Here is a 23499-nt window from a genome sequence, read left to right as displayed (position 1 = left end):
CCATGTTCATTGCAGCATTGTTCACAGTGGCCAGGACATGGAAACAACCAAAAAGCCCATCAATAGATGACTGGATAAAGAAGATGTGGCACATATACACTATGGAATACTACTCAGCCATAAGAAATGATGACATCGGATCATTTACAGCAAAATGGTGGGATCTTGATAACATGATACGAAGCGAAATAAGTAAATCAGAAAAAACCAGGAACTGCATTATTCCATATGTAGCTGGGACATAAAAGTGAAACTAAGAGACATTGATAAGAGTGTGGTGGTTACGGGGGGAGGGGGGAGAGGGAGAGGGAAAAGGGGAGGGGGAAGGGCACAAAGAAAACTAGATAGAAGGTGACAGAGGACAATCTGACTTTGGGTGATGGGTATGCAACATAATTGAATGACAAGATAACCTGGACTTGTTATCTTTGAATATATGTATCCTAATTTATTGATGTCACCCAATTAAAAAAATAAGATTATTAAAAAAAAAAGAAAAAGAAACCTCTCTTTCTGGCATATGCATGAGATTCATGCTTTCTGTCTGGAGAACGCTGACTAAATTCTACTACAATGTAGGATGTGATTAACAATCAAAATATGATCAATTGTTATAAAACATACTTAATAGTTTGTCAGAAAATGTTATAAATTTTAATCTTACACAGTTGTGTTTACATTCCTCATCCTGAAATTTTGTATACTAAAAATGTCCTCAGTACTCTGTCCTAAAATCGACTCTGGTTCTGCCCGAGCTCCAGCTGGCCTGCAGGCCTACTGTCGTAGCATCTCACTGTGGAGTGAGGGAATGGGTCTGTTTCTAAAGCATCCTCCAGTTAATATGTTTTATAAGTGCTCTGTGGAGTTGTGTCTTTCTCCCTGAGAGTCAGACAGGTATGTCCAGCCATTGAAAGGAGGGAGAAACAAAAAGTTCCACCGGTGTGGGCTTTGCTCTGTCCTGGCTGCATGACCCAGGACAGGTCACTTCACTTGTCCGGGTCTTAGTTTTGTTCATTTGTCTAATAAGAATTTAGGTTCTAATTCTTTAAGGCCTTATTTAGCATGAGTCCACAGACTCCCTAAATGCTTCTACAAGTGTATAGTCTGAGTTAGTTGACAACCTCAAACAGCCATTCCTCCTGTACACTGGGAATCTTGGCTTCATCTGGGGCCCTCTCCTCGCTCACCTATCTCCTTCATTACCTCTCTTCTGTTCTTCTTTATATGCAGCCCTTATTTCCCAACTCACCATTTTGGGTCTTGTGGGAGAATGCAGGACCCAGAACAAGCAGTGGAGACAGCAGGACAGGCACCATTGTGCTCATTTTGTCGCAGTAGAAGGTACTGTGCTTCTCTGTGTCCTGGAGCAGACTACTTGGAGAGAGTGCCAGTATAGTTTTGAAAATGGCCTGCTTTGAGCCCTGTTCTGGTGAGTTAAATGCACAGGGCAATGAGTATGCCAGGATGGGCTCCTCTCCCAACTGTGAGAAAACAGGATACACAGGCCAGGCTGGGCGGATGGTCCTAATTTTTCTCACAAGACTTCAAAAGGCTTGCTTATTAAGAAATTGTCATAACATCAGGAGTAACTTTTGCTTAAAGATATATAGAGTGCACCTGTAAGATAGCTTAGTAGCAACATAATATCAGAAGACATTAATTGCTATTGCTTCTATGGATCCCCCCATATTTCTCTCATTATATGAAGAAAGAATTTTTGGAAGTATACAAACCTCATGAGAGTGTCTCACTGAGAAAGCCCAGCAACTGCCTTTAGTCATAAAACAAGTCTCTTAGCAAAACATTCTTTTCTTGCTGACTGCATTCCCATCCCAGGCCACGCAACGGGCCATTCCATTACTCCTTTCCTAAGATTCTATTGTCTAGTCAAATTTTATTTATTTACTATATTCACACACTAGTTAAGTTCTAACTATATTCTTCTCAGAGTGTTCCACCATCTGCAGGTCAGGTAAGCAAGAAGAAAGGAAAGTTTCTCTACTCTATCACATGAAAAGGCTAGGGAGGAAAAATGTTGAATTAAGTGAAGGCCGAAAGGTGCTCTGTGCACAGCCACTGCCTTCTACCCATTCACAAGTCACAATCTATTCTTTCTAACATGATTAAGAAGAAATTCTCCTACAAACTTAATCCTTTACGAGGGATATCATAGCCAGCCTCTTATGTTTATGAGCCCAGTTCAAGGGGCTTACAGGCTTCTCTGTGGAACTCACACCCTCTGTCTCATTTCCAAAGAAGTTACTACGAATCTACAGGGAAAGCACGGTACTATTATCTCTGTGCTATAAATAATAGCACACACCCAGAAAAAGGGGGGATATAAGGCCAGATTAATTCAAAAAGTCAAAGGGGGAAGTATCGTTGTGCCTTTCCTTTGCGGTGACTTTGTCAACCTGCAGCCATTGGTCTTCACTGCGGTGAATTTGTCAACCAGCAGCCGTTGGTCTTCTCTGCTGTGATTTTGTCAATCAGCAGTTTTTGATGTTCTTCTGCTGTGACCTTGTCAGCCAGCAGTTGTGGGTCTTCTCTTGCTGTGACCTTGTCAGCCAGCAGTTGTGGGTCTTCTCCTGCTGTGACCTTGTCAGCCGGCAGTCGTTGATCGGCTCCCGACAGGCGCTTCTCCTATGTGCCCTGGCCGGGAATCGAACCCGGGTCCCCCGCACGCCAGGCCGACGCTCTACCGCTGAGCCAACCGGTCAGGGCCATATTTAAATATGTTTTAGAAACTATTTACTCATTTTTTAAAGATAATTTTGTATGGTTTTCTTTTTTTGTGTGTGATAGACAGAGAGAGAAAGAGAGGAACAGACAGACTGGAAAGGAGAGAGATGAGACATATCAATTCTTTGTTGTGGCACCTTAGTTGTTCATTGATTGCTTTCTCATATGTGCCTTGAGCAGGGCCAACAGCAGAGTGAGTGACCTATTGCTCAATCAGTGACCTTGGGCTCAAGGTGGTTAGCCTTGCTCAAACCAGATGAGCCCGTGCTCAAGCTGGGTACCCTGGGGTCTCGAACCTGAGTCCTCTGCATCCCAGTCTGACGCTCTATCCACTGTGCCACCGCCTGGTCAGGCTCAAGATAATTTTGAATGCATAAATGAAAACATGGCAGATACAGAGGAAGCTACTCCTATGGAAATTCAGGTCTTTTCCTGTGCCCCTGTGAGCCATTGGACTATTGGCAGCCCCTCCACCCCTCAAACAGAGCAGGATGCTATTTTAAAGTGACTGTCTGAGGAATTGTGAAGAAGGAGATAGTTTGTGACAATGAAGTCCTCCTGGTGTGGGGCTTCCTGAAGTTACAGTGGTAGGTGTTCCTGCCAGCAGAGGAAGCTGTAGGTGATTTTAGTTGGGTGGGCAGAAAGTGACTGAGGATGGATCCACATTTGGTTCTCCAGACCCCTGCCTCCTCTCTGAATTGACTAGTCAATGCCTATGGCCCAGTCCCAAATTCAGGTCACTTTCCTGTCAAGGCCTTGTGACCCTCCCCTCTCAGCTGCCTCTGCCCTCCTGGTCAGCAACAATCTTTCTACCTTTTCTTGGCAAATTATCTTCAGTCTTTGCACCTCCTCTGAAATCAGAATCCCTCTGTGTGGGGGGGGAGGTGTTCTCTGTGCCTTCTCCTCCTGCCCCACATTTGGCCAGGACTCAGGTCTTCCGAGCTTTCCTCCCTCTCATCCGGATGGGCCCCTCATTCCTGTCATGGGCTGGGTGTGATCCAACATTCCCATCTTTACTGGCCCTGGCCACTAACTTGGATTCTGGGTTTTCTCATTCATCTGAGATTTTTCTCCAGTGATTTTTAAAATTTTTTTCAAAGTGTCATAATATTTTGAAATATTAATTGTACATTGTTGCCTTTTAACTATTTGAATTTTTCTTCCCTGCAGTCTCCTTATGTTCAAACAGGACATTATTCTGCCTGAAGAAAGGGAATGTGGATTTCACTTAAAGAAGCTGTTTCTCAGCTTTGATTTTGAAATTGAAGTATCAAAATAAAAAAGAATAGTCCTTAAATTAAAGCTTTGAGAAAGATAAGAGAGTTGGCTCAGCATTTCGAAGGTTGGGGATGAATTCCTTTAGGAGCTCAGATTAGGGGGTAGAGTTTGGAGAATTAGGAGTAGATGTTATTAATGTTATCAATGTGATCAATTTTTATAAAACTTATATTTTCACAGTTTGTGTATGTAATGAATTAGAAACTTGCACAATTTAGCTTATATTTCTTCATCCTTGAATTTTGTTTGCCTCTCACCCCCAAAAAAGGGCCTCAGTCTCAGTCTTAGAATTGACTGGTTCTTCCCAAGCTCCCCATGGGCTGCTTTCCCAGATACTTACCTTCCAGGCCCACTGTCATAGCCTGTGGGGTGAGGGCATGGGTGTCCTTCAGGAATCATCCCTCCAGGTAACCTGCCTTCACACTTTCCCCTTAGAGTTGCTGTCTCTTTCCCTGGGGGTCAGACAGGTATATCCAGTCACTGGAAAAAAAAAAAGGAACAAAAAGTTCCACGTGTGTGATTCTTACTCTGTCCTGGGAATGTGACCCTAGGTAAGGTCACTTTGTTTCTCTGGGTCTTGATTTTGTTCATCTGTATACTAAAATTTTTTTAAATTATTATTCTTTGAGGTCTGATTTAGAATAAGTCCAGAGGCTCCCTGTATCCTTCTAGAAGAGTGTGAGCTGAGTCTCAGACAGCCTTTCCCACTGTACACTGGGAATTCCAGCTCCATCAGGGGCTTTTCTTCCGTCATCCCATTCATCACCTCTCCTCCATTCTTCTCCAAAGCTAGTTCTTGCTTCCACACTCAGCAGCTTGGGTCTCCAAGGGCATGTCAGGACCCAGAGGAGCAGCAGGGACAGCAGGAAAGGCACTATTGTGCTCATGGTTCCTGACTAGAAGATTCTCATCTTCCTGAGGTCCAGGAGCTTGGAGCAGACTATTTAGAGACAGAGCCAGGGTCATTTTGGGAATGGCTGGCTTTGAGCTCTCCCCAGGTGAGGTGAATGCACAGGTGAGAGTGCCAGGATGGGCTCCTCACCTGACTGAGAAAACAGGATACTTAGTCCAGGCTGGGAAGATGTCTGCTCAGTGAGTCTGAAACCTGGAACAGGTATTCTGGGGACTGTGACCTTGTCTAGGGCTTCCATGGTGTGGCATTTATTGCTTCTGTTGGCAGCAGCATGTTATTATAGGACCGGTTCCACGGTGTGGTTTGGCTTATCTTTCTTCTGCCTAATTGAGTGTGGGTTCTTCAGGCTCTCCACTGATTCTAGAACAAACCTGTAAATAAATTTATTTTCTACTTAAAGTTGGAATAAGAATTTGTTTCTACAACAGATTTAATGATGTGACTCTACTGAAATGGGGAAAGGACTTTCTTAAAGCAACATTCGCGAAGGAAAATGGAGGAATGGGAACCAGGTTTGGTTATAGAACCATATTGGAGCTAAAGCCAGTGAAAACACAAATATCTTTGGGAGGTTCTTACAGACCTCAATATACAGTGGAGGGAGAAACAGCTGATTTAGTTAGGCCTTGTCAACTCAACGTAATGCTCATTGAAGGCAAAAGTTTAGTTTCCCTGAGGCTGCTACCATCAGACAGGGTGAAGGCCTTGAGCATTCAAGGACTAAATCTGGGATGGTTGTCTGATCAGTGTTGGCATAGTGCAGAGAGCATTGACCTGGGATGCTGAAGACCCAGGTTTGAAACACTGAGGTTACCATCTTGAATGCAAGTTGCCTGCTTGAACCTGGGCTTGCCAGGTTGAGTGTGGATTCATCAACATGATCCCATGGTCACTAGTTTGGGCCCAAAGGTTGTTGGCTTAAAGCCCAAGGTTACTGGTTTGAACCCAATGTTGTTGGCTTGAGGAAGGGGTCACTGGTTCACCTTGATCCCTCCAGTCAAGGCACATATGAGAAGCAATCAGTGAACAACTAAGGTGCCATAGCTATGAGCTGATGCTTCTCATCTCTATCTTTCTCTCTCTCTCTCTTAAAAAAAAATTCCTTGATAGTTAAGTCTACAAGTGCTGGAAAGATTAAGGAAAAAAACAAAATTAAAAGCAGAAATTATTGGCTCAAGCAGAGTCTGAACACCAGGCAATTCCTATGATGGTGCAGAAAGAATATTTTGTCTTTTCTAGTTGTGAGGATAAAACAGATGAAACTTAATAATGCCTAATGATTAAAACCTAAGAACAAAAAATGAGCTTTCATAACTTATATACAAAAACCTAAAAAAATCAATAACCAACTCTGACCAAGACACTCCTACCTATCTTATACAATTGTAATATGATGAGTGTTGACAAGAGCTTTTTTAGAGAAGGAAGTCAAGTGTGAAATGGCATTGGGAAAGGCTTCACAAGAAATGTAAACAGGGATAAAATTTCTGTTGGCACCTAAAGGGCAAACTTTATAAGAACAGGGCTGAAGTGTGCCATGTTCATTTCTCTGTCCCTAGCAATAGTCTGCTTCCTGGCAGAAAGAAGACAATGAATAAACACTTACAGGAATAGATCAATGGGTAAATGAACAAAGACCAAAAGGGACAGCACCAGACCTATCTGAGAGTCTATTTCGAACTTATCGGAAATAGCGTTCAGTGAGAAGATTGAGGGGTTGGGCATGTGGTGTGGTATATATTGAGAACGGATATAGAAGTAAAATTCTGGAGGCACACCCCTAATCCAATGAGCATGCTATATATATATATATTTTTTTTATTTTTTAATTTTTATAAAAAAAAATATATATATTTTTTAATTTTTTGCATTTTTCCGAAGCTGGAAACTGGGAGGCAGTCAGACAGACTCCCACATGCGCCCGACTGGGGTCTACCCAGCATTCCCACCAGGGAGCGATGCTCTGCCCATCTAGGGTGTCACTCTGTTGCATCCAGAGCCATTCTAACGCCTGAGGCAGAGGCCACAGAGCCATCCTCAGCGCCCGGCCCATCTTTCCTCCAATGGAGCTTCGGCTGCAGGAGGGGAAGAGAGAGACGGAGAGGAAGAAGAGGGGGAGGAGTGGAGAAGCAGATGGGCACTTCTCCTGTGTGCCCTGGCCAGGGATCAAATCTGGGACCCCTGCATACCAGGCCAATGCTCTACCACTAAGCCTACCAGCCAGGGCCTACATCCTATGTATTTTAATGAAAGAGGTACATTCTGTTGTTACATCTTTTCCCTCACAGCCTGTATTTTCTGCATATATCCTTCCTCTAGTTTAATAATTTTTTTTTTTTTACATAGACAGAATGAGAGAGAGAGTCAGAGAGAGGGATAGACAGACAGGAACGAAGAGAGATGAGAAGCATCAATCATCAGTTTTTGTTGCGACACCTTAGTTGTTCATGGATTGCTTTCTCATATGTGCCTTGACCATGGGCCTTCAGCAGACTGAGTAACCCATTGCTCAAGCCAGCGCCCTTGGGTCCAAGCTGGTGAGCTTTGCTCAAACCTGTTGAGCCTGCATTCAAGCTGGCAACCTCGGGGTCTTGACCCTGGGTGCTTTGCATCCTAGTCCAATGCTCTATCCACTGCACCACCACCTGGTCAGGCTAGTTCAGTAGTTCTTAACCTTTGTGCCATCTACTCCCTTGCTAACACAAATTTTATTTTTTCTTAATTTTTAGAAATTATTTATTCATTCACTATTTTCTTACAGGATAATATTATAAACCATTTTATTTATTCATTTTAGAGAGGAGAGAGGGAGAGAGAATGAGAGAGAGAGAAAGAAAGAGAGAAAGAGAGAGAGATATTAAGGAAGGAGAAGGAAGCATCAACTCCCATATGTGTCTTGACCAGGCAAGCCAGTGTTTCAAACTGGTGACCTCGATATCAGGATAATTTTTCATGCATTATATAAAACAGAATAAAGAGGAAGCCAGTGACATGGAAACACAGTGTTTCCATGCTGTGATGGGCTCTTTGCAGAGGGGTTCCTTGATACAGAGCCACATGCTATCCTAAAGTGACTGAGGAATTGTTAAGAAGGAGATAATGTGTGACAAGGAGGCCCTCCTGGGGTGTCCTGAAATTGCACTTGAAGTTGGTGTGCCTGCCAGAGGAAGCTGTTGGGGATGACTGTTGGCTGGGCAGAGGCGACCTTGGAGGGACTCCTTCATCTTCCCTGATGTGACTTGTTGGTGCCTGTAGCCAAGCCCCACCCTCAGGTCACCTGAGCCCTGTGACCCCTTCTCAGTTGTCTCCTAACCACCTCCTCATGAACACTTTCTACCACTTCTTGCCAAGCTCTCCGAGCCTTTCACTCCTCCTCTGCAATCTGAATCCCCCCAGGAAATTTCTCTGGGTGTGCTGAGTACCTCTTTGCTCTCCCCCCAGCCTCCCTACATCCGACCTGGCCTCAAGTTTTCTGAGGTTTCCTCCCTCTTGTCCACTTGGGCCCCATCACTCTTGTCACGGGGGTGGGGGTGGGATCTCATATTCCTGTCTGCCTGGACCCTGGCATATTCATGTGGACTTTGGGTTTCCTCATTGATCTGAGATTTTTTTTTGTCACGTGATTTTTATTTTTTTTAATTTTACATTGACATTTTAAAATTAGTGATTTATCACTGCATTGTTCCCTCTGGTATTGAATATTTTCCCTTGTAGTCTTCCTGATGTTCATTCAGGCAGGACATTATTTTGCCCAATGGGAGAGAATCTGGATTTCATGACTTAAAAGAGAGTCAGCTCAGAATTTTGAAGGCTGGGAATAATTTCCTTAAGTAGCTGTGCTTAGAGGAGCATCTGGAATAATATGGAATGTGAGGGCTACTAAGATGAAAGGTGGGCCCTGGCCGGTTGGCTCAGTGGTAGAGAGTTGGCCTGACGTGCTGGAGTACCTGGTTCGATTCCCGGCCAGGGCACACAGGAGAAGCGCCCATCTGCTTCTTCACCCCTCCCCCTCTCCTTCCTTTCTGTCTCTCTCTTCCCCTCCTGCCACTAGGCTCCATTGGAGCAAGGTTGGCCGTGGCTGGGGATGGCTCTGTGGCCTGTGCCTCAGGCACTAGAATGGCTCTGGTTACAACAAAGCAATGCCCCAGATGGGCAGAGCATCGCCCCCTGGTGGGCATGCTGGTCAGGCACATGCAAGAGTCTGTCTGACTGCCTCCCTGTTTCCAACTTTAGAAAAATTCCAAAAAAAAAAAAAAAAAAAAAAAAGGTGAAAGATATAGGAAGATCTTGTCACACACAAGAAGGAAAAAAACTGTCTTACGCTGTTGAGGGTTAATAAAAAGTCAGGCTTGAGAGTTATAATCTGTTTTGGGTGTGATCCTGTGACCAAAAGGGATTCTGTGAAAAGTGTCTTCATAGGGTGAGCTGATCATAAACTCCTAAGTAGGCACGGTAGGTAGCCATGCCCCAGACCCATACATTCTTCAATTACAGCCTGGTTTATTATTGTTCCTGTACATCCAGGTTAACACACCTTTGAAATATCAGAAGTAATATCCCTGGAAGGGGGTATTAACCCCTAAAAGAGCACAAAGTCTTGTTAACTATTCTATAAGCCAATCCCTGCCTTACTTTCTCTCCCTCACGTAATGCTCCTCATCATTCTTCCTTAATTTTAAATGCATAAAAAAGCCGCAAACCTGTTATTTTGTGGAGCTTTTGAGATTTTGCTTCTGGCATATGCCATCAGTTTGGCTCAAATAAACTCTTAGAAGGTTTCCCTACAGGTTTAGACATTTCTTATATTGGCATTTACTTGGCAGTGTGAAAAAGCCCACAAAGACCTCCCTGCAGACCTGGACCCAGTGCGACGTACCATCAAGGGCCCATTGTACCCACAGGCTTCCCATTATGCATTGGGGGAACTTGAGTTTTTATCAAAATTCTGGGCCTCCTGGCTTTAAGTAGCAGGCCATGATTTTATCTGAGCTGGTTTTAGAAGATCCTTGAGGTGAATAAGGATTGTAGTAACACAGGGAAAAGAAAAAAATGGGTTGCTGCTTTAATTTTATCTTTCTAATTGTATTGCTTGCTGAGGATCTGAACAAAATTTTTGATGATTAAACAAGAGCTTAAACTTTCCTTAGCTTGGAAATTGAGAGGATTCTTCCATTCCCTACCAGAATCTCCAGTGAGGTCATTATAGTTGTTCAGTTCCCGAATCTGGCGTGGTGGAGATGGGTGCTGGGCTCGTTCAATGCAGTAACACGTGATCCTGGAGAAGCCAGTGGGAATCCAGGGAAGAGGGGAAGGGCTCCCTAGAACGGGTGAACCTCGAAAGAGGGGCTCATGCATTGGAGTGTTGATATTTGGGTGGCATCTGGCAAGTTTCCCCACCCTTGTTCGAGTATTCTTAGGTTTCTGAGAAAAAATTTTCTCTAGGGCATAAATCAGCCCGACAGGGATATCACTGCATTTGGCTCATCTGGAGACGTGCATGTAGGTTATGTTATCCCCTAGAAGTGTGTTCAGACTCTACAGATCTCAAAATAAACATGGGAAATTGTGCCTTCCAGGTCAACAAGGCCCAGCACTGTCAGCCTCCCATTTGTAAGTGTAGCAGGCAGTTAGACAGGCATGAGCGGAGTAAGAATGATAGGCCAGGGGCAGAGGGTCACCAGGGCAGAGAGCCCCAGGTGCCTAGCAATGGGCACGACTACAAGTCCTTGCACAGACTTTTCCCTTGACATTAACACCTGGAGATGACAGCTAGTCCTCAACTGTGTTTCAATTCCAGGCCCAGAAAAGCAGCAAAACTAGGAGGAGAGATCAGTGGTGTAGGGAACATAACTGGTGCTCGGCACACGACTCTTTATTTGCGCCTCCCTCCCCTTCTACTAGGCTTTTCTTGTTTGTCTTGGAGACTATTTGGCGCCCATCTGCGAGGGGAGACTTGGGCATGATAAACGCCTTGTCCCTTCCCCACTCCTCGCCACTACGCTACTGTGAGAGATGCCATGGACATCAGGATCAGCTTCAATGACTGATGACCCTTCTTCTGGTGCTGACCAATCAGTGGAGACCACAACCCTGAGGAAACACACTGAGGAAGCTGATGAGTATTCTACTGAGGTCCTCCCCAGAGACCTCAGATTAAATCCCTCAGGATGGAGGACCCAGGTCTCTAGAAAACATGCCTGCTCTCCCCCTCCCCCTTCCTCTTGGGTGTTTTCCTTGCCTCTCTCTTTCTCCTAAGCTCCAAGGGCCCTTCTTTTGCTTCTGTAACTTGTTTCTTAAGCCCATTTATTCTAAGACTTTGTTTTCTACTCTGTGACTTCCTAAATAAACTTTCTCATATGGTTTGAGTCTTGGTTCTAAATTCTTTCTTGTCTAGAACTCAAGTACTGAGGTTGTTGACTGAGGTCTGGCCTGAGTCCACTCATCACTAATGCCTGGTGCCTCTTTTGCACTGATAACATAACTACAGTGGCCGACATGAGGATCCTTTGCTACTTCTAAATTAATCTTTCGCATGCACAATTAGAGAAAGCCATCTATAAATCTAGGCAGTATGATTGGAAACCATATTTAATTGGTCTCTTGAAACTTCAAGATGAAGATTTAGATAAATAGATCCACCTATGATGTTATTTAGGTGTCAATCCAATTCTTTGCAGAATTAATAAATGGCTGCCCTTATTTTAAAAGGAGAAAGGTCATTTGGAATTTGACTTGTGAAGAGAATTATAAATTGCAAATACCTCTAGGAAGAAGTTGAATCTAATTGTTCTTTTATAACTAGTGAGATTGTCTCATGGCTAAATGGTCTTTGTTTGTGTCTGTGTATGTGTATCTATATATATGTATACTGTATATGTGAGATACCTTTCTACCTCCTGATAGTTCTGTTAAAATTGATTTAAAGGCAATGCTTGCTTATAAGAATTGGATATTCTATAATTTTCAGTAATATAGGCACTAACCTAAATGTTTTTTCAAGTTCATGTGATCTAAGTTTAATCTTTAGTTCGTAAGCAAGCTTAAGTTTGTTGGTTTAAGTAGAACAGACATGTCATTTTGCCTGGGTTTTACAAAAATAAGTTTATGTTGATAATTTGCTTTTATGTTTCTTAAGGTTATAAAATGTTCAAGCTAAAGTATGCTATTTGGCTTCTTACTTTTCATTAGACATTGGGATTTTTTAAAAAAGGTTTTAGTTATTTATTTTACAGAGAGAGGAGGTGGGAGTGGCTACAAGAAGTAGTTGCTTCACTGTAGCTATCACTGGTTAATTGTCATATGTGCCTTGACCCAGTAGGTCCAGTGTTTCCAACTGGTGTCCTCAACGTTCCAGGTTGGTGCTCTATTTACTGTGCCACCTCAGACTACAATTCACATTGAGGTTTTAAGGGTTAATATTTTAATATATGACCCTGGCCAGTTGGCTCACTAGTAGAGTGTAGACCCGGAGTTTGGATATCCTGGGTTCGAATCCCAGACAGGGCACAGAGGAGCAGCGACCATCTGCTTCTCCACCCTTCCCCCTCTCCCTTCTCTATCTCTCTCCTCCCCTCTCATAGCCAGTGCTCCACTGGAGGAAGTTGGCCCGGGTGCTGAGGATGGCAACATAGCCTCACCTCATGTGCTAAAATGGCTCCAGTTACAATGGAGCAGATGGCCCCAGATGTGCAGAGCATTGCCCTCTAGTTGGCTTGCTGGATGGATCCCGGCCAAGCACATGCGAGAGTCTGCCTCTCTACCTCCCTGCTACTTACTTAGGAAAAATAAAAAAAATAAAAATAAAAATTGTAATATATGTAGAAATAACTCTGTAGTGTTTCAGAAAGGCTCCTGAAATTCCTCAAAAGATTTGAAAACTCATGGGTAGCATTGTCAAAAAAGTGATGTGAACATCTAGGTTATATTGTGCAAATAAACAATGGTTATTATTAAATGAATAGTCAGTGCTATGGAAACCCAAGACAGCCACTTGGTTTTTCCTGGCTCCCTGCTTCCTCATTTTTCAGATTTTGCAGTGTTTCATGCATCACAGTGCATTTAAGCCAGACCTAGTTGAGGAAACTACTCAGCTGACATTCTCACAAGGAGACATCTTACACTATTGTCAAAGTTTGATAGAGTCACTTCAAGAATATACCAAGTTGGTAATTACTTTCTTTCACAGTCAGCATTCAGGAGACAATGACATTAAAAATCATTTGACTGCCACCTGGAGATTTTGTTCATTGGAAAGAATATCAAATAATAGACAGTCTCATTGGAAGGGACCTTATCAGGCACTTAACTAAAAAGTGGACATCTATTCCTGTTTATGGACATCAAAGGCTGCTAGGGGATAAGAACCTGATGGCACCTGGGGTAGACAGCTATCTCTAGACATCAACAAGGCTTTTATGCCTACTCTTTGATATTGAACTCAGTGTATTTGGTTTAGTTATCCTTCTTTTCTTCTTCTTTTCCAAGTGAGAGGAGAGGAGATAAAGAGACAGACTCCGACATGTGCCCTGATTGGGATCCACCCGGCGACCCCCATCTGGGGACATTGCTCTGCCTATTTGGGGCCATGCTTGCAATTGTGCCATTTTTAGTGGCTGTGGCGGAGGCTGCACAGGGCCATCCTCAGGGTCCATGGCAATGTGCTCAAACTAATCAAGTTTTGGCTGCAGGAGGGTAAGAGTTTGAGAGAGAGAAAGGGGGAAGGAAGAGGTGAAGAAGCAGATGGCTGCTTCTCCTTTGTGCCTTGACTGGGAATCAAAACCAGAACATCCTCACTCCAGGCAGGTGCTCTACCACTGAGCCAACTGGCCAGGGCCTTGGTTTGGTTAACTTTACCCATTTGATAATGATAATAGTCATTGTGATAGTTGTACTTGTTCTTGGGTTTTTCTATATAGTCCAACTATTTATGGTTACTGAACATGTATAATATAAGTATAAATACTCTTTCTGTGGCTTATGTAAGTGTTATACTGGATGCCAAATACAGAAAAAAATGAGACAGAAAGCAGAGCTTATATCATGATAGTTCACAGAATAGAAACGATGAAGAATTTTGTTTTGTTTTGTTTTGTTTTGTTTTTGTAATGAAGGCCATAAGACCTTACTGCTTCCCACTTTCCTTCCCTTTTATTTTGGGAAAAATTCAACCTCAACTCAGGTCCATGGTTGTAGTATTACCCCATGTCCAATGGTCAACAAGACAACTTCAACACTGAGACTTCCTAGGATTGAGCTTCCTGGTACTGTGAGATCACACCATCCAAACAAGTTTGGTCATCCATGCATCCTTTTTGTTGATTTATGACCAAAAATGAAAACTGTGAATGAAAAAAAAGGGGGAGATTCCAAGGAAAATAATGTTATAGGATGACCTGTTTATAAATTCCTCACAGGGCAGGTCATGGTGGGTAGTCATGCCCCATGCCTATAACTTCTTTGGTGAAAGGTTATAAGCCAGCCTTGTTCATTGTTCTTATGCATCTAGGTTAACACACCTCCGAAATATCAGAAGTAATAACCTTCAAAGGGGATATTAACTCTCAAGGAAGCACATAATCTTGTTAATGATCCTTTAATCTAATCCCTGCCTTGCTTTCTCTCACCTGCTTACATTCCTTTCTTATTTTCTTTTTCTTTCTTTTTATTTTAGCCAGAATAGAGAGAGAGAGAGATAGAGAGGAACAGGAATGGAGAGAGATGAGAAGCATCACCTCGTAGTTTCGTCACTTTAATTGTTCATTGATTGCTCTCCATATGTGTTTTGATGGGGGGTGGGGGTCTAACTGAGCCAGTGACCCCTTGCTCAAGCCAGAGACTTTGAGCTTCAAGTCAGTGATTATGGGATCATGTGGATGATCTCATGCTCAAGCTAGTGACCTCAGGGTTTCCAACCAGGGACCTCATGTCCAAAATTGATGCTCTATCGACTGTACCTCCACAAGTCAGGCACCTTTCTTATTTTCAGATGAATAAAAGTATCTTCAAAATTGTTATTCTCCAGAGCATTTGTGATCTTGCTCTATGGCATATGTCATCAGTTTGTCTAAAATACACTGTATAAAATTCTCTATAGTTATGAATAGTTTTTACATGCACAAACCTGTGTATGGTGGTGAGAGACTCAATTAAAAAAACCTACTGACCACAAAAAATTCAATTAAAAATAAATAAATAAAATTATACAAGATGTTCATGTCAGAAAAACTTCCAATAAAATGAATTTGGGTGAGTCCAAGAACATCAGGTGATTTTTGCCTCCCAGGGAGTGCATCCTGGAGGGATGAAGCCTGTTAAGTAGCCTATAGCTGTGTGTGGACCCGAAGGCCAGCTTGGTGTGGGAGAGAGGAGTATCTGGAGGAGAAGGCAGTGTCTCACGGGGTTAAGGGAATGCTGGGGAAACTGAGGTACAGAAGAGGCTTTAGATTGATTTATAAGAGTTGCAGAGTTCCATGGCCTCATAACTAGAGGGAACATCAGGAATGGGTGCCTGAACAACACTCAAGATACCAAGTGGTCATGCCACACAACAGTGGGGACCCCAGGAAAAGACAGGCAGTGAACATTGCTTCCAGTGGGTACCAAGATTTAAAAATGATTCAAATGCTTGGGGGCAGGATGATTGATAAAATCGAGTGACATTTCTATAGCATCTAAAGTTTAATAATCTGACTTACTATGTTTGTCAGGCAAGGTTATTAGTGTTGATTAGGTATCACAGATTAGATCATGGGAAACACAACAGTGAGTCAGCTCAGTGACCAGCATTCAAGCCTGTGTCTTCAAATGCACCACCTGTCTGTTCTCTTCACAGCTTCTCCGGGTCTTGCCGATGGTGGTGTTGGCCATTCTGAGCTCACCTCTGTCATGCCCTAGTGAAAGGGTAACTACTGGTCTCCAGATTCCTGTCCCTCATTCCATGGAACAACGAGGGGCTGGGCCAGGCTGCTGTGCTCCACATGGCAGGAATAGAGAGGTATTTCCAAAGAGGGGACTTCCACCACCACCCAGTACAGGTAATTGCCATTTTCAGTGAGAAGACTGTCATTCTCCAACTCAGTCTCAACTACATTGCTTCCTCGAGTCCAGTACATACTAATTGGCTCTGGGTAAAAGCCGTTGATCATGCATTTGATGTACACGCTGTGTCCTCCTGGGCCCACCTGGCTGGTGATTGATACAGAGAGACTATCTGTGGAGAGACACAGCATGGAGGTTGAGGGTCTAAAGGGGCTGGTTTCCCGCTCACGTCTCCCCCCAGCCCCGGAGTCTGGGATGAGCATATCTCTCAGCTTTTACCTGCCTCATCAAGAAAACTTCCAGATCAGAGAACTTGAAGCATTCTATGAGCCTTCCTTGCTGGATAGTGGAATACCCGTGTCTACTTTCTTGCCTCCCAGCACCCACTACCCACCCTCGTGCATTGACTACTGCAACTGAGAAATGTGAATGCCATGCATTTTTTTGTTTTTTCCCAAACCTCCAGTGGGCTTGATGGCTCCTGCCTCCCCTAGTTTGAGCCCTGCCCGTAGATTCTGCCTGCTTCTGTGATTCAGACCTTTCTCTGCCCCCTCTCACAAGAACTTCTTTCTTATTAATTCTCTTTTTTCAACTTAGAAAGTAAAGATTTTATTGTTATTAGAGGGAGATAGAAGGAGAAGGAAGCATCAACTCATAGTTTCTCCTCGTATGTGCCTTGAGCAGGCAAGCCAGGGGTTTGGAACCAGCAACCTCAGCACTCTAGGTTGTGGCTTTTTCCCACTGCACCACCACAGGTCAGGCTCTGCTTAATATTTCAACCAAGGTGTCAGCTGTTTCAAGCAATCCTGCTCACACTTACTCATCTTCATCCTTTCTGGGCAGACGTTTTATACACCTGCCTTCTCCCCACTGCCAAGCCAACAGGCATATCATAGAGAGAAATTGACTAGAATCCTCAGGTTATGACTTAGAATGGATCAGCAAAAGCTAAGACCAGAATGGACCTCAGAATTGCCATGCCTGTCTCTGCACTTTAGTGGGAGGTAGGAAGGGGTAGAGGGTGGGGCATTTTCATAATTAATTTTGAAGTGGAATCCTGATCTAACTCTCATGGATGTTACTAATGTTAGGCCATATAGCAGGTTTCTAGTTTCAGTACTGAAGTTATTGTTACTAATTAGTTTATACACATGATTACCATTTTACTCAGTGGATGCTGAGTGAAGCAGATTACCCTCTATAATGTGACTGGGCCTCCACAAATCAGTTGAAGGCCACAGAGAAGAGGCTGAATTCTCCACAGGAAGCAGGAACTCTGCCTCCAGACTGCCTTTGGGCCCGAGATGGCAGCGTAAACTCTTCTCTGGTCTCCAGTGTGCTGACCTTTCCCGCCGATTTCACACTTCCCAGCCTCTATAATGGTTTTGAGTTGTATCCTTAAAATAAACCTCTCTTTCTGGCATATGCATGAGATTCATGCTTTCTGTCGGGAGAACGCTGACTATATTCTACTACAATGTAGGATGTGATTAACAATCAAAATATGATCAATTGTTATAAAAATATTCTTAATAGTGTGTCAGAAAATGTTATAAATTTTAAACTTACACAGTTGTGTTTACATTCCTCATTCTGAAATATTGTATACTAAAAATGTCCTCAATACTCTGTCCTAAAATTGACTTTGGTTCTGCCCGAGCTCCAGCTGGCCTCCCAGGCCCAGTGTAGTAGCATCTCACTGTGGAGTGACAGAATGGGTCTGTTTCTTTTTTTCCTTTTCTTTTCTTTTGAATTTTTCCGAAGCTTGAAACGGGGATGCAGTCAGACAGACTCCTGCATGCTCCCGACCGGGATCCACCCAGCCTGCCCACCAGGGGGCGATGCTCTGTCCATCTTGGGGTGTCGCTCTGCTGCAATCAGAGCCATTCCAGCACCATTCCAGCAGAGGCCACAGAACCATCCTCAGTACCTTGGCAAACTTTGCTCCAATGGAGCCTTGGCTGCGGGAGGGGAAGAGAGAGACAGAGAGGAAGGAGAGGGGGAGGGGTAGAGAAGCAGATGGGCGCTTCTTCTGTGTGCCGTACCGGGAATTGAACTCGGGATTCCCGCATGCCAGGCTGACACTCTACCACTGAGCCAACAGGCCAGGGCCTAGTCTGTTTCTAAAAGCATCCTTCAGTTAATATGTTTTACAAGTGCTCTATGGAGTTGCTGTCTTTCTCCCTGAGAGTCAAACAGGTATGTCCAGCCATTGAAAGGGGGAGAAACAAAAATTTCCACCTGTGTGGGCTTTGCTCTGTCTTGGCTGCATGACCCAGGACAGCTCACTTCACTTGTCCCGGTCTTAGTGTTGTTCATTTGTCCAATAAGAATTTAGGTTCTAATTCTTTAAGGCCTTATTTAGCATGAGTCCAGAGACTCCCTATATGCTTCTACAAGTGTATAATCTAAGGTAGTTGACAACCTCAAACAGCCATTCCTCCTGTACACTGGGAATCTTGGCTTCATCTGGGGCCTGCTTTCTGCCCACCTATCTCCTTCATTACCTCTCTTCTGTTCTTCTCCATACCCAGCCCTTACTTCCCAACTCACCATCTTGTGTCTTCTGGGAGAATGCAGGACCCGGAACAAGCAGCAGAGACAGCAGGACAGGCACTATTGTGCTCATTTTGTGTGAGTGGAAGGTACTGTGCTTCTCTGTGTCCTGGAGCAGACTACTTGGAGAGAGTTCCAGTTATATTTTTGGGAATGGCTGGCTTTGAGCCCTGTTCTGGTGAGTTAAAAGCACAGGCCAATGAGAATGCTAGGATGGGCTCCTCTCCCAACTGTGAGAAAACAGGATATACAGGCCAGGCATGGCGGATGTTGTATTCAGTGAGTCTATGGATTGTCTGCCAATGGGGAGCTCCGACAGCCAATCTGGTGTTTGGACTTTGCATGGGTCCACACATTTGTCACCTTGTTGGCGGCAGCATATGCTTATAGGAGTAGTTCTATGGTGTGGTTGGACCTGTGCTTCTCATGCCTAATTTGGAGTGTCTCCAATGATTCTGAGAAATAGCTGGTAAATAAATACATTTTCTGCTTAAAGTCAGAATAGGAATCTGTTCCATCAACTAATGATGTGACTGTTACTGGAATTGGGACAGGATGTTTTCAGGCAACAGTCACTCAGAGAAATAGAGGAAAGGGAACCAGGCTTGGTTAAGGGTTCAGATTGGAGCTAAATGCAGTTAAAAGCCCAACGTTGGGCACGGTCCTGCAGGCTGTGATAAACAGTGGAGGGTCAAACAGCTGCCTGAATCATCTATTTTGGTCAACTAGAATAAAATGCTTAGTAAAGGCAAATTTTTAGTTCCCAAGTAGCTGCTATCATAGGGCAGTGTGATGAGCTTGAGGAATTCAAGTAAAGAGTTTGGGATATTTGAGTCCATAAGTGCTGAAAAGCTTAAAGAAATACACAGTAAATCAAAAGAAAAATTATCAATTCAAAGCACAACCTGAAAACCAGGCCGTTTCTCATACAGCAGAAGAATTCTTTTGTCTCTTCTAGTTCCAAGGACAAAACAGATGTAAACCTAATAGTGCCTAGTGATTAAAACAAGGTTTCATAGCTCATTCACAAACCTAGAACGTCTAATAGTCAAGTGTGATGGAGACATTCCTACAAATCTTATACAATTGTTACTTACAGTGGGGGACAAGAGGTCTGGAGAACAAACCAAAGTGTGGAATGGCATCAAGAAAGGCTACATGAGATGTTGTCACTGGGCACGATATCGAACAGGTATAGAATTTCTTCTGGCACCAGGGAAAATTTTTCTACGTAATAGTGATGGTATTGTCATGTTCATTTTTATGTCCCTTATACTTAGACCAGTGCCTGGTGTAAAAGGAGATAGTAAACATTTTTAAAAATTTTTATTTATTTTTTTAATGTGAGAGACAAATGAGAAGAGAGAGGGGCAGACAGACAAGAAGGGAGAGAGATGAGAAGCATCAACTCATAGTTACTTCACTTTAGTTGCTCTTTAATTACTTTCTCATATGTGCCTTGACCAGGGGGTGGGGGAACTACAGCTGCGCCAGTGACTCCTTGCTCAAACAAATGACCTTGGGCTCAAGCCACGGACTTTGGGCACAAGCCAGAGAACATGGGGTCATGTCTCTAATCCCACGCTCAAGCCGGTGACCCTGTGCTCAAGCTGGTGAGCTTGTGCTCACACCAGATGAGCCCGCACTCCAGGCGTTGACCTTGCGTTTTGAACCTGGGTCCTCAGTGTCCCTGGCTGACATTCTATTCACTGCGCCACAGCCTGGTCAAGTAGGGACAGTAAACACTTATAAAAATAGGTGAATGGATAAATGAGCAAAAATGAAAAAGAGACAATGCCAGACCTCTCGAAAAGTCACGGAGGACAATTTGATAGAAACAGGGTTTAGATGGAAGACTGAGGGGAAGAGAGGTGGAGTGATAGAATCAAATGGAAGTTGGAGGTAGAATCTATAGGACGCTCATTCAATGAGTATCTCGGTCTTTGATCAATGAGGCACTTTTCACTACTGTGCGTTTTCCCTCACGGCCTGTCTTCTCCGCATACCCCATTCCTCTAAGGGTTATCAGTTCTTAGCCTTCTGTACATCTACATCCTTGTCAGTTATTCTCAAGATAAATTTTATTTAAATATTTTTTTAGAAACTATTTACTCATTTTTTTTCTTTCAAGATAATTTTGTATGATTTTCTTTTTTTGTGTGACAGACAGAGAGAAACAGAGATGGATGGACAGACTGGAAGGGAGAGAGATGAGAAGCATCAATTCTTTGTTGCGGCACTTTAGTTGTTCATTGATTGCTTGCTCATATGTGTCTTGACCAGGGGCCTACAGCAGAGTGAGTAACCTCTTGCTCAAGCCAGTGACGTTGGACTCAACGTGGTGAGCCTTGTTCAAACCAGATGAGCCCGTGCTCAAGCTGGCTACCCTGGGGTCTCGAACCTGGGTGCTCCGCATCCTAGTCAGATGGTCTATCCACTGTGGCACCGCCTGGTCAGTTTCAAGATAATTTTGAATACATAAATTAAAACATGGAAGATACAGAGGAAGCCAGTCCTATGGAAATTCAGGTCTTTTCACGTGCCCCTGTGGGCCATTGGACTGTTGGCAGCCCCTCCACTTCTCAAACAGAGCAGGATGCTATTTTAAAGTGACTGACTGAGGAATTGTAAAGGAGATAATTTGTGACAATGAAGTCCTCCTGGTGTAGGGCTTCCTGAAGTTACAGTGGTAGGTGGTCCTGCCAGCAGAGGAAGCTGTAGGTGATTTTAGTTGGGTGGGCAGAAAGTGACCGAGGATGGACCCACATTTGGTTCTCCAGACCACTGCCTCCTCTCTGATGTGACTAGTTGATGCATACAACCCAATCCCAAATTCAGGTTGCTTTCCTGTCAAGGCCTTGTGACGCTCCCCTCTCAGCTGCCTCTGCCCTCCTGGTCAGCAACAGTCTTTCCATCTTTTCTTGGACAATTATCTTCAGTCTTCACACCTCCTCTGAAATCAGAATCTCTCTGTGGTGAGTGTTCTCTGTGCCTTCTCCTCCTGCCCCACACCTGGCCAGGACTCAGGTCTTCTGAGCTTTCCTCCCTCTCATCCGGATGGGCCCCTCATTCCTGTCATGGGCTGGGTATGATCCAACATTCCCATCTTTACTGGCCCTGGTCACTGACTTGGATTCTGGGTTTTCTCATTGATCTGAGATTTTTCTCCGGTGAAGTTTTCTTATTTTTTTTCAAAGTGTCATAATATTTTGAAATATTAATTGTACATTGTTGCCTCTTAACTATTTGAATTTCTCTTTTCTGCAGTCCTCCTTATGTTCAGACAGGACATTATTCTGCCCCAGGGAAGGGGAATGTGGATTTCACTTAAAGAAGCTCTGATTTTGAAATTGAAGTACCAAATAAAAAAGTATAGTCCTTAAATTAAGGTTTTGAGAAAGATAAGAGAGTTGGCTCAGCATTCAGAAGGCTGGGGTTGATTTCCTTTAGGAGCTCAGTTTAGGGGGTGAGTTTGTAGAATTAGGAGTAGATGTTATTAATGTTATCATTGTGATGAATTGTTATAAAACTCATATTTTGACAGTTTGTGTATGTAATGAATTTGAAACCTGCACAGTTTAACTTATATTTCTTCATTCTTAAATTTTGTTTGCCCCTCAACACCCCAAAAAGGGCCTCATTCTCAGTCTTAGAATTGACTGGTTCTTCCCAAGCTCCCCATGGGCTGCTCTCCCAGATACTTGCCTTCCAGGCCCACTTCATAGCCTGTGGGGTGAGGGCATGGGTGTCCTTCAGGAATCATCCCTCCAGGTCACCTGCCTTCACATTTTCCCCTTGGAGTTGCTGTCTCTTTCCCTGGGGGTCAGACAGGTACATCAGGTCACTGGAAAAAGAGAAGGAACAAATGTTCCACGTGTGTGATTCTTACTCTGTCCTGGGAATGTGACCCTAGGTAAGGTCACTTTTTTTCTCTGGGTCTTGATTTTGTTCATCTATATACTAAAAAATTTTAAAATTATTATTCTTTGAGGTCTGATTTAGAATAAGTCCAGAGGCTTCCTGAATCCTTCTAGAAGAGTATGAGCTGAGTTACTTGAGAGCCTCAGACAGCCTTTCCCACTGTACACTGGGAGTTCCAGCTCCATCAGGGGCCTTTCTCCCGTCATCCCATTCATCACCTCTCCTCCATTCTTCTCCACAGCTAGCCCTTGCTTCCACACTCAGCAGCTTGGGTCTCCAAGGGCACTTCAGGACCCAGAGGAGCAGCAGGGACAGCAGGAAAGGCACTATTGTGCTCATGGTTCTTGACTAGAAGGTTCTCGACTTCCTGAGGTCCAGGAGCTTAGAGAAGACTATTTGGAGACAGAGCCAGGTGTTGTTTTGGGAATGGCTGGCTTTGAGCCCTGACAGGTGAGGTGAATGCACAGGTGAGAGTGCCAGGATGGAGTACTCACCTGACTGAGAAAACAGGATACTTAGTCCAGGCTGGGTAGATGTTTGCTCAGTGAGTCTGAGACCTGGGACAGGTGATCTGGGGACTGCGACCTTGTCCATCTGTCCATGCTGTGGCATTTATTGCTTCTGTTGGCAGCAGCATGTTATTATAGGATGGGTTCCACGGTGTGGTTTGGCTTACCTTTCTTCTGCCTAATTTGAGTGTGGGTTCCTCAGGCTCTCCACTGATTCTAGAACAAACCTGTAAATAATTTATTTTCTGCTTATATTGGAATAAGAATTTGTTTCTACAACAGATTTAATGATATGACTCTACTGAAATGGGGAAAGGACTTTCTTAAAGCAACATTCGCGAAGGGAAATGGAAGAATGGGAACCAGGTTTGGTTATAGGACCATATTGTAGCTAAAGCCAGTGAAAACACAAATATCTTGGGGAGGTTCTTACAGACCTCAATATGCAGTGGAGGGAGAAACAGCTGATTTAGTTAGGCCTTGTCAACTCAACGTAATGCTCGTTGAAGGCAAAAGTTTAGTTTCCCCGAGGCTGCTACCATC

At 43.8% G+C, this 23499-nt stretch overlaps 2 protein-coding genes across 3 annotated transcripts in view; both read right to left on the bottom strand.

Annotated features, from left to right (window-relative positions):
* LOC136403458 (zinc-alpha-2-glycoprotein-like) overlaps window positions 1-1358 on the bottom strand; it is a 35634-nt gene extending 34276 nt beyond the window's left edge. The window contains exon 1 of one of the 2 annotated variants that reach the window (XM_066382205.1): window positions 1250-1358. In XM_066382205.1, the coding sequence (XP_066238302.1) occupies window positions 1250-1325 (76 nt within the window). In that variant the 5' untranslated portion in view covers window positions 1326-1358. The remainder of the gene's footprint in view (window positions 1-1249) is intronic. The other variant, XM_066382206.1, reaches the window with a different exon arrangement.
* A 14329-nt stretch (window positions 1359-15687) lies between these two features.
* On the bottom strand, window positions 15688-18810 carry LOC136403457 (zinc-alpha-2-glycoprotein-like). Its single transcript, XM_066382204.1, has 2 exons — window positions 18524-18810; window positions 15688-16142 (listed from the first exon to the last, which is right to left on the bottom strand). Exons 1-2 carry the CDS (start codon window positions 18597-18599, stop codon window positions 15838-15840), a joined length of 381 nt encoding a protein of 126 aa, XP_066238301.1. The 5' UTR covers window positions 18600-18810; the 3' UTR covers window positions 15688-15837.
* Between the last annotated feature and the right edge of the window lie 4689 nt (window positions 18811-23499).

The sequence above is a fragment of the Saccopteryx leptura genome, chromosome 4 (assembly GCF_036850995.1).
Source record: "Saccopteryx leptura isolate mSacLep1 chromosome 4, mSacLep1_pri_phased_curated, whole genome shotgun sequence".
Classification (NCBI taxonomy): Eukaryota; Metazoa; Chordata; class Mammalia; order Chiroptera; family Emballonuridae; genus Saccopteryx; species Saccopteryx leptura.
This window is presented reverse-complemented; position numbering and strand designations above follow the sequence as displayed.

Bases quoted from the DNA above. Each gene is read 5' to 3' on its own strand.
- LOC136403457 (XM_066382204.1), bottom strand. From the start codon at position 18,599: ATGAGCACAATAGTGCCTGTCCTGCTGTCTCTGCTGCTTGTTCCGGGT. The intron at 16,143-18,523 runs GTGAGTTGGGAA...GTCTCTCCACAG, and splicing joins CTCCCAGAAGACACAAGATG to ATAGTCTCTCTGTATCAATC.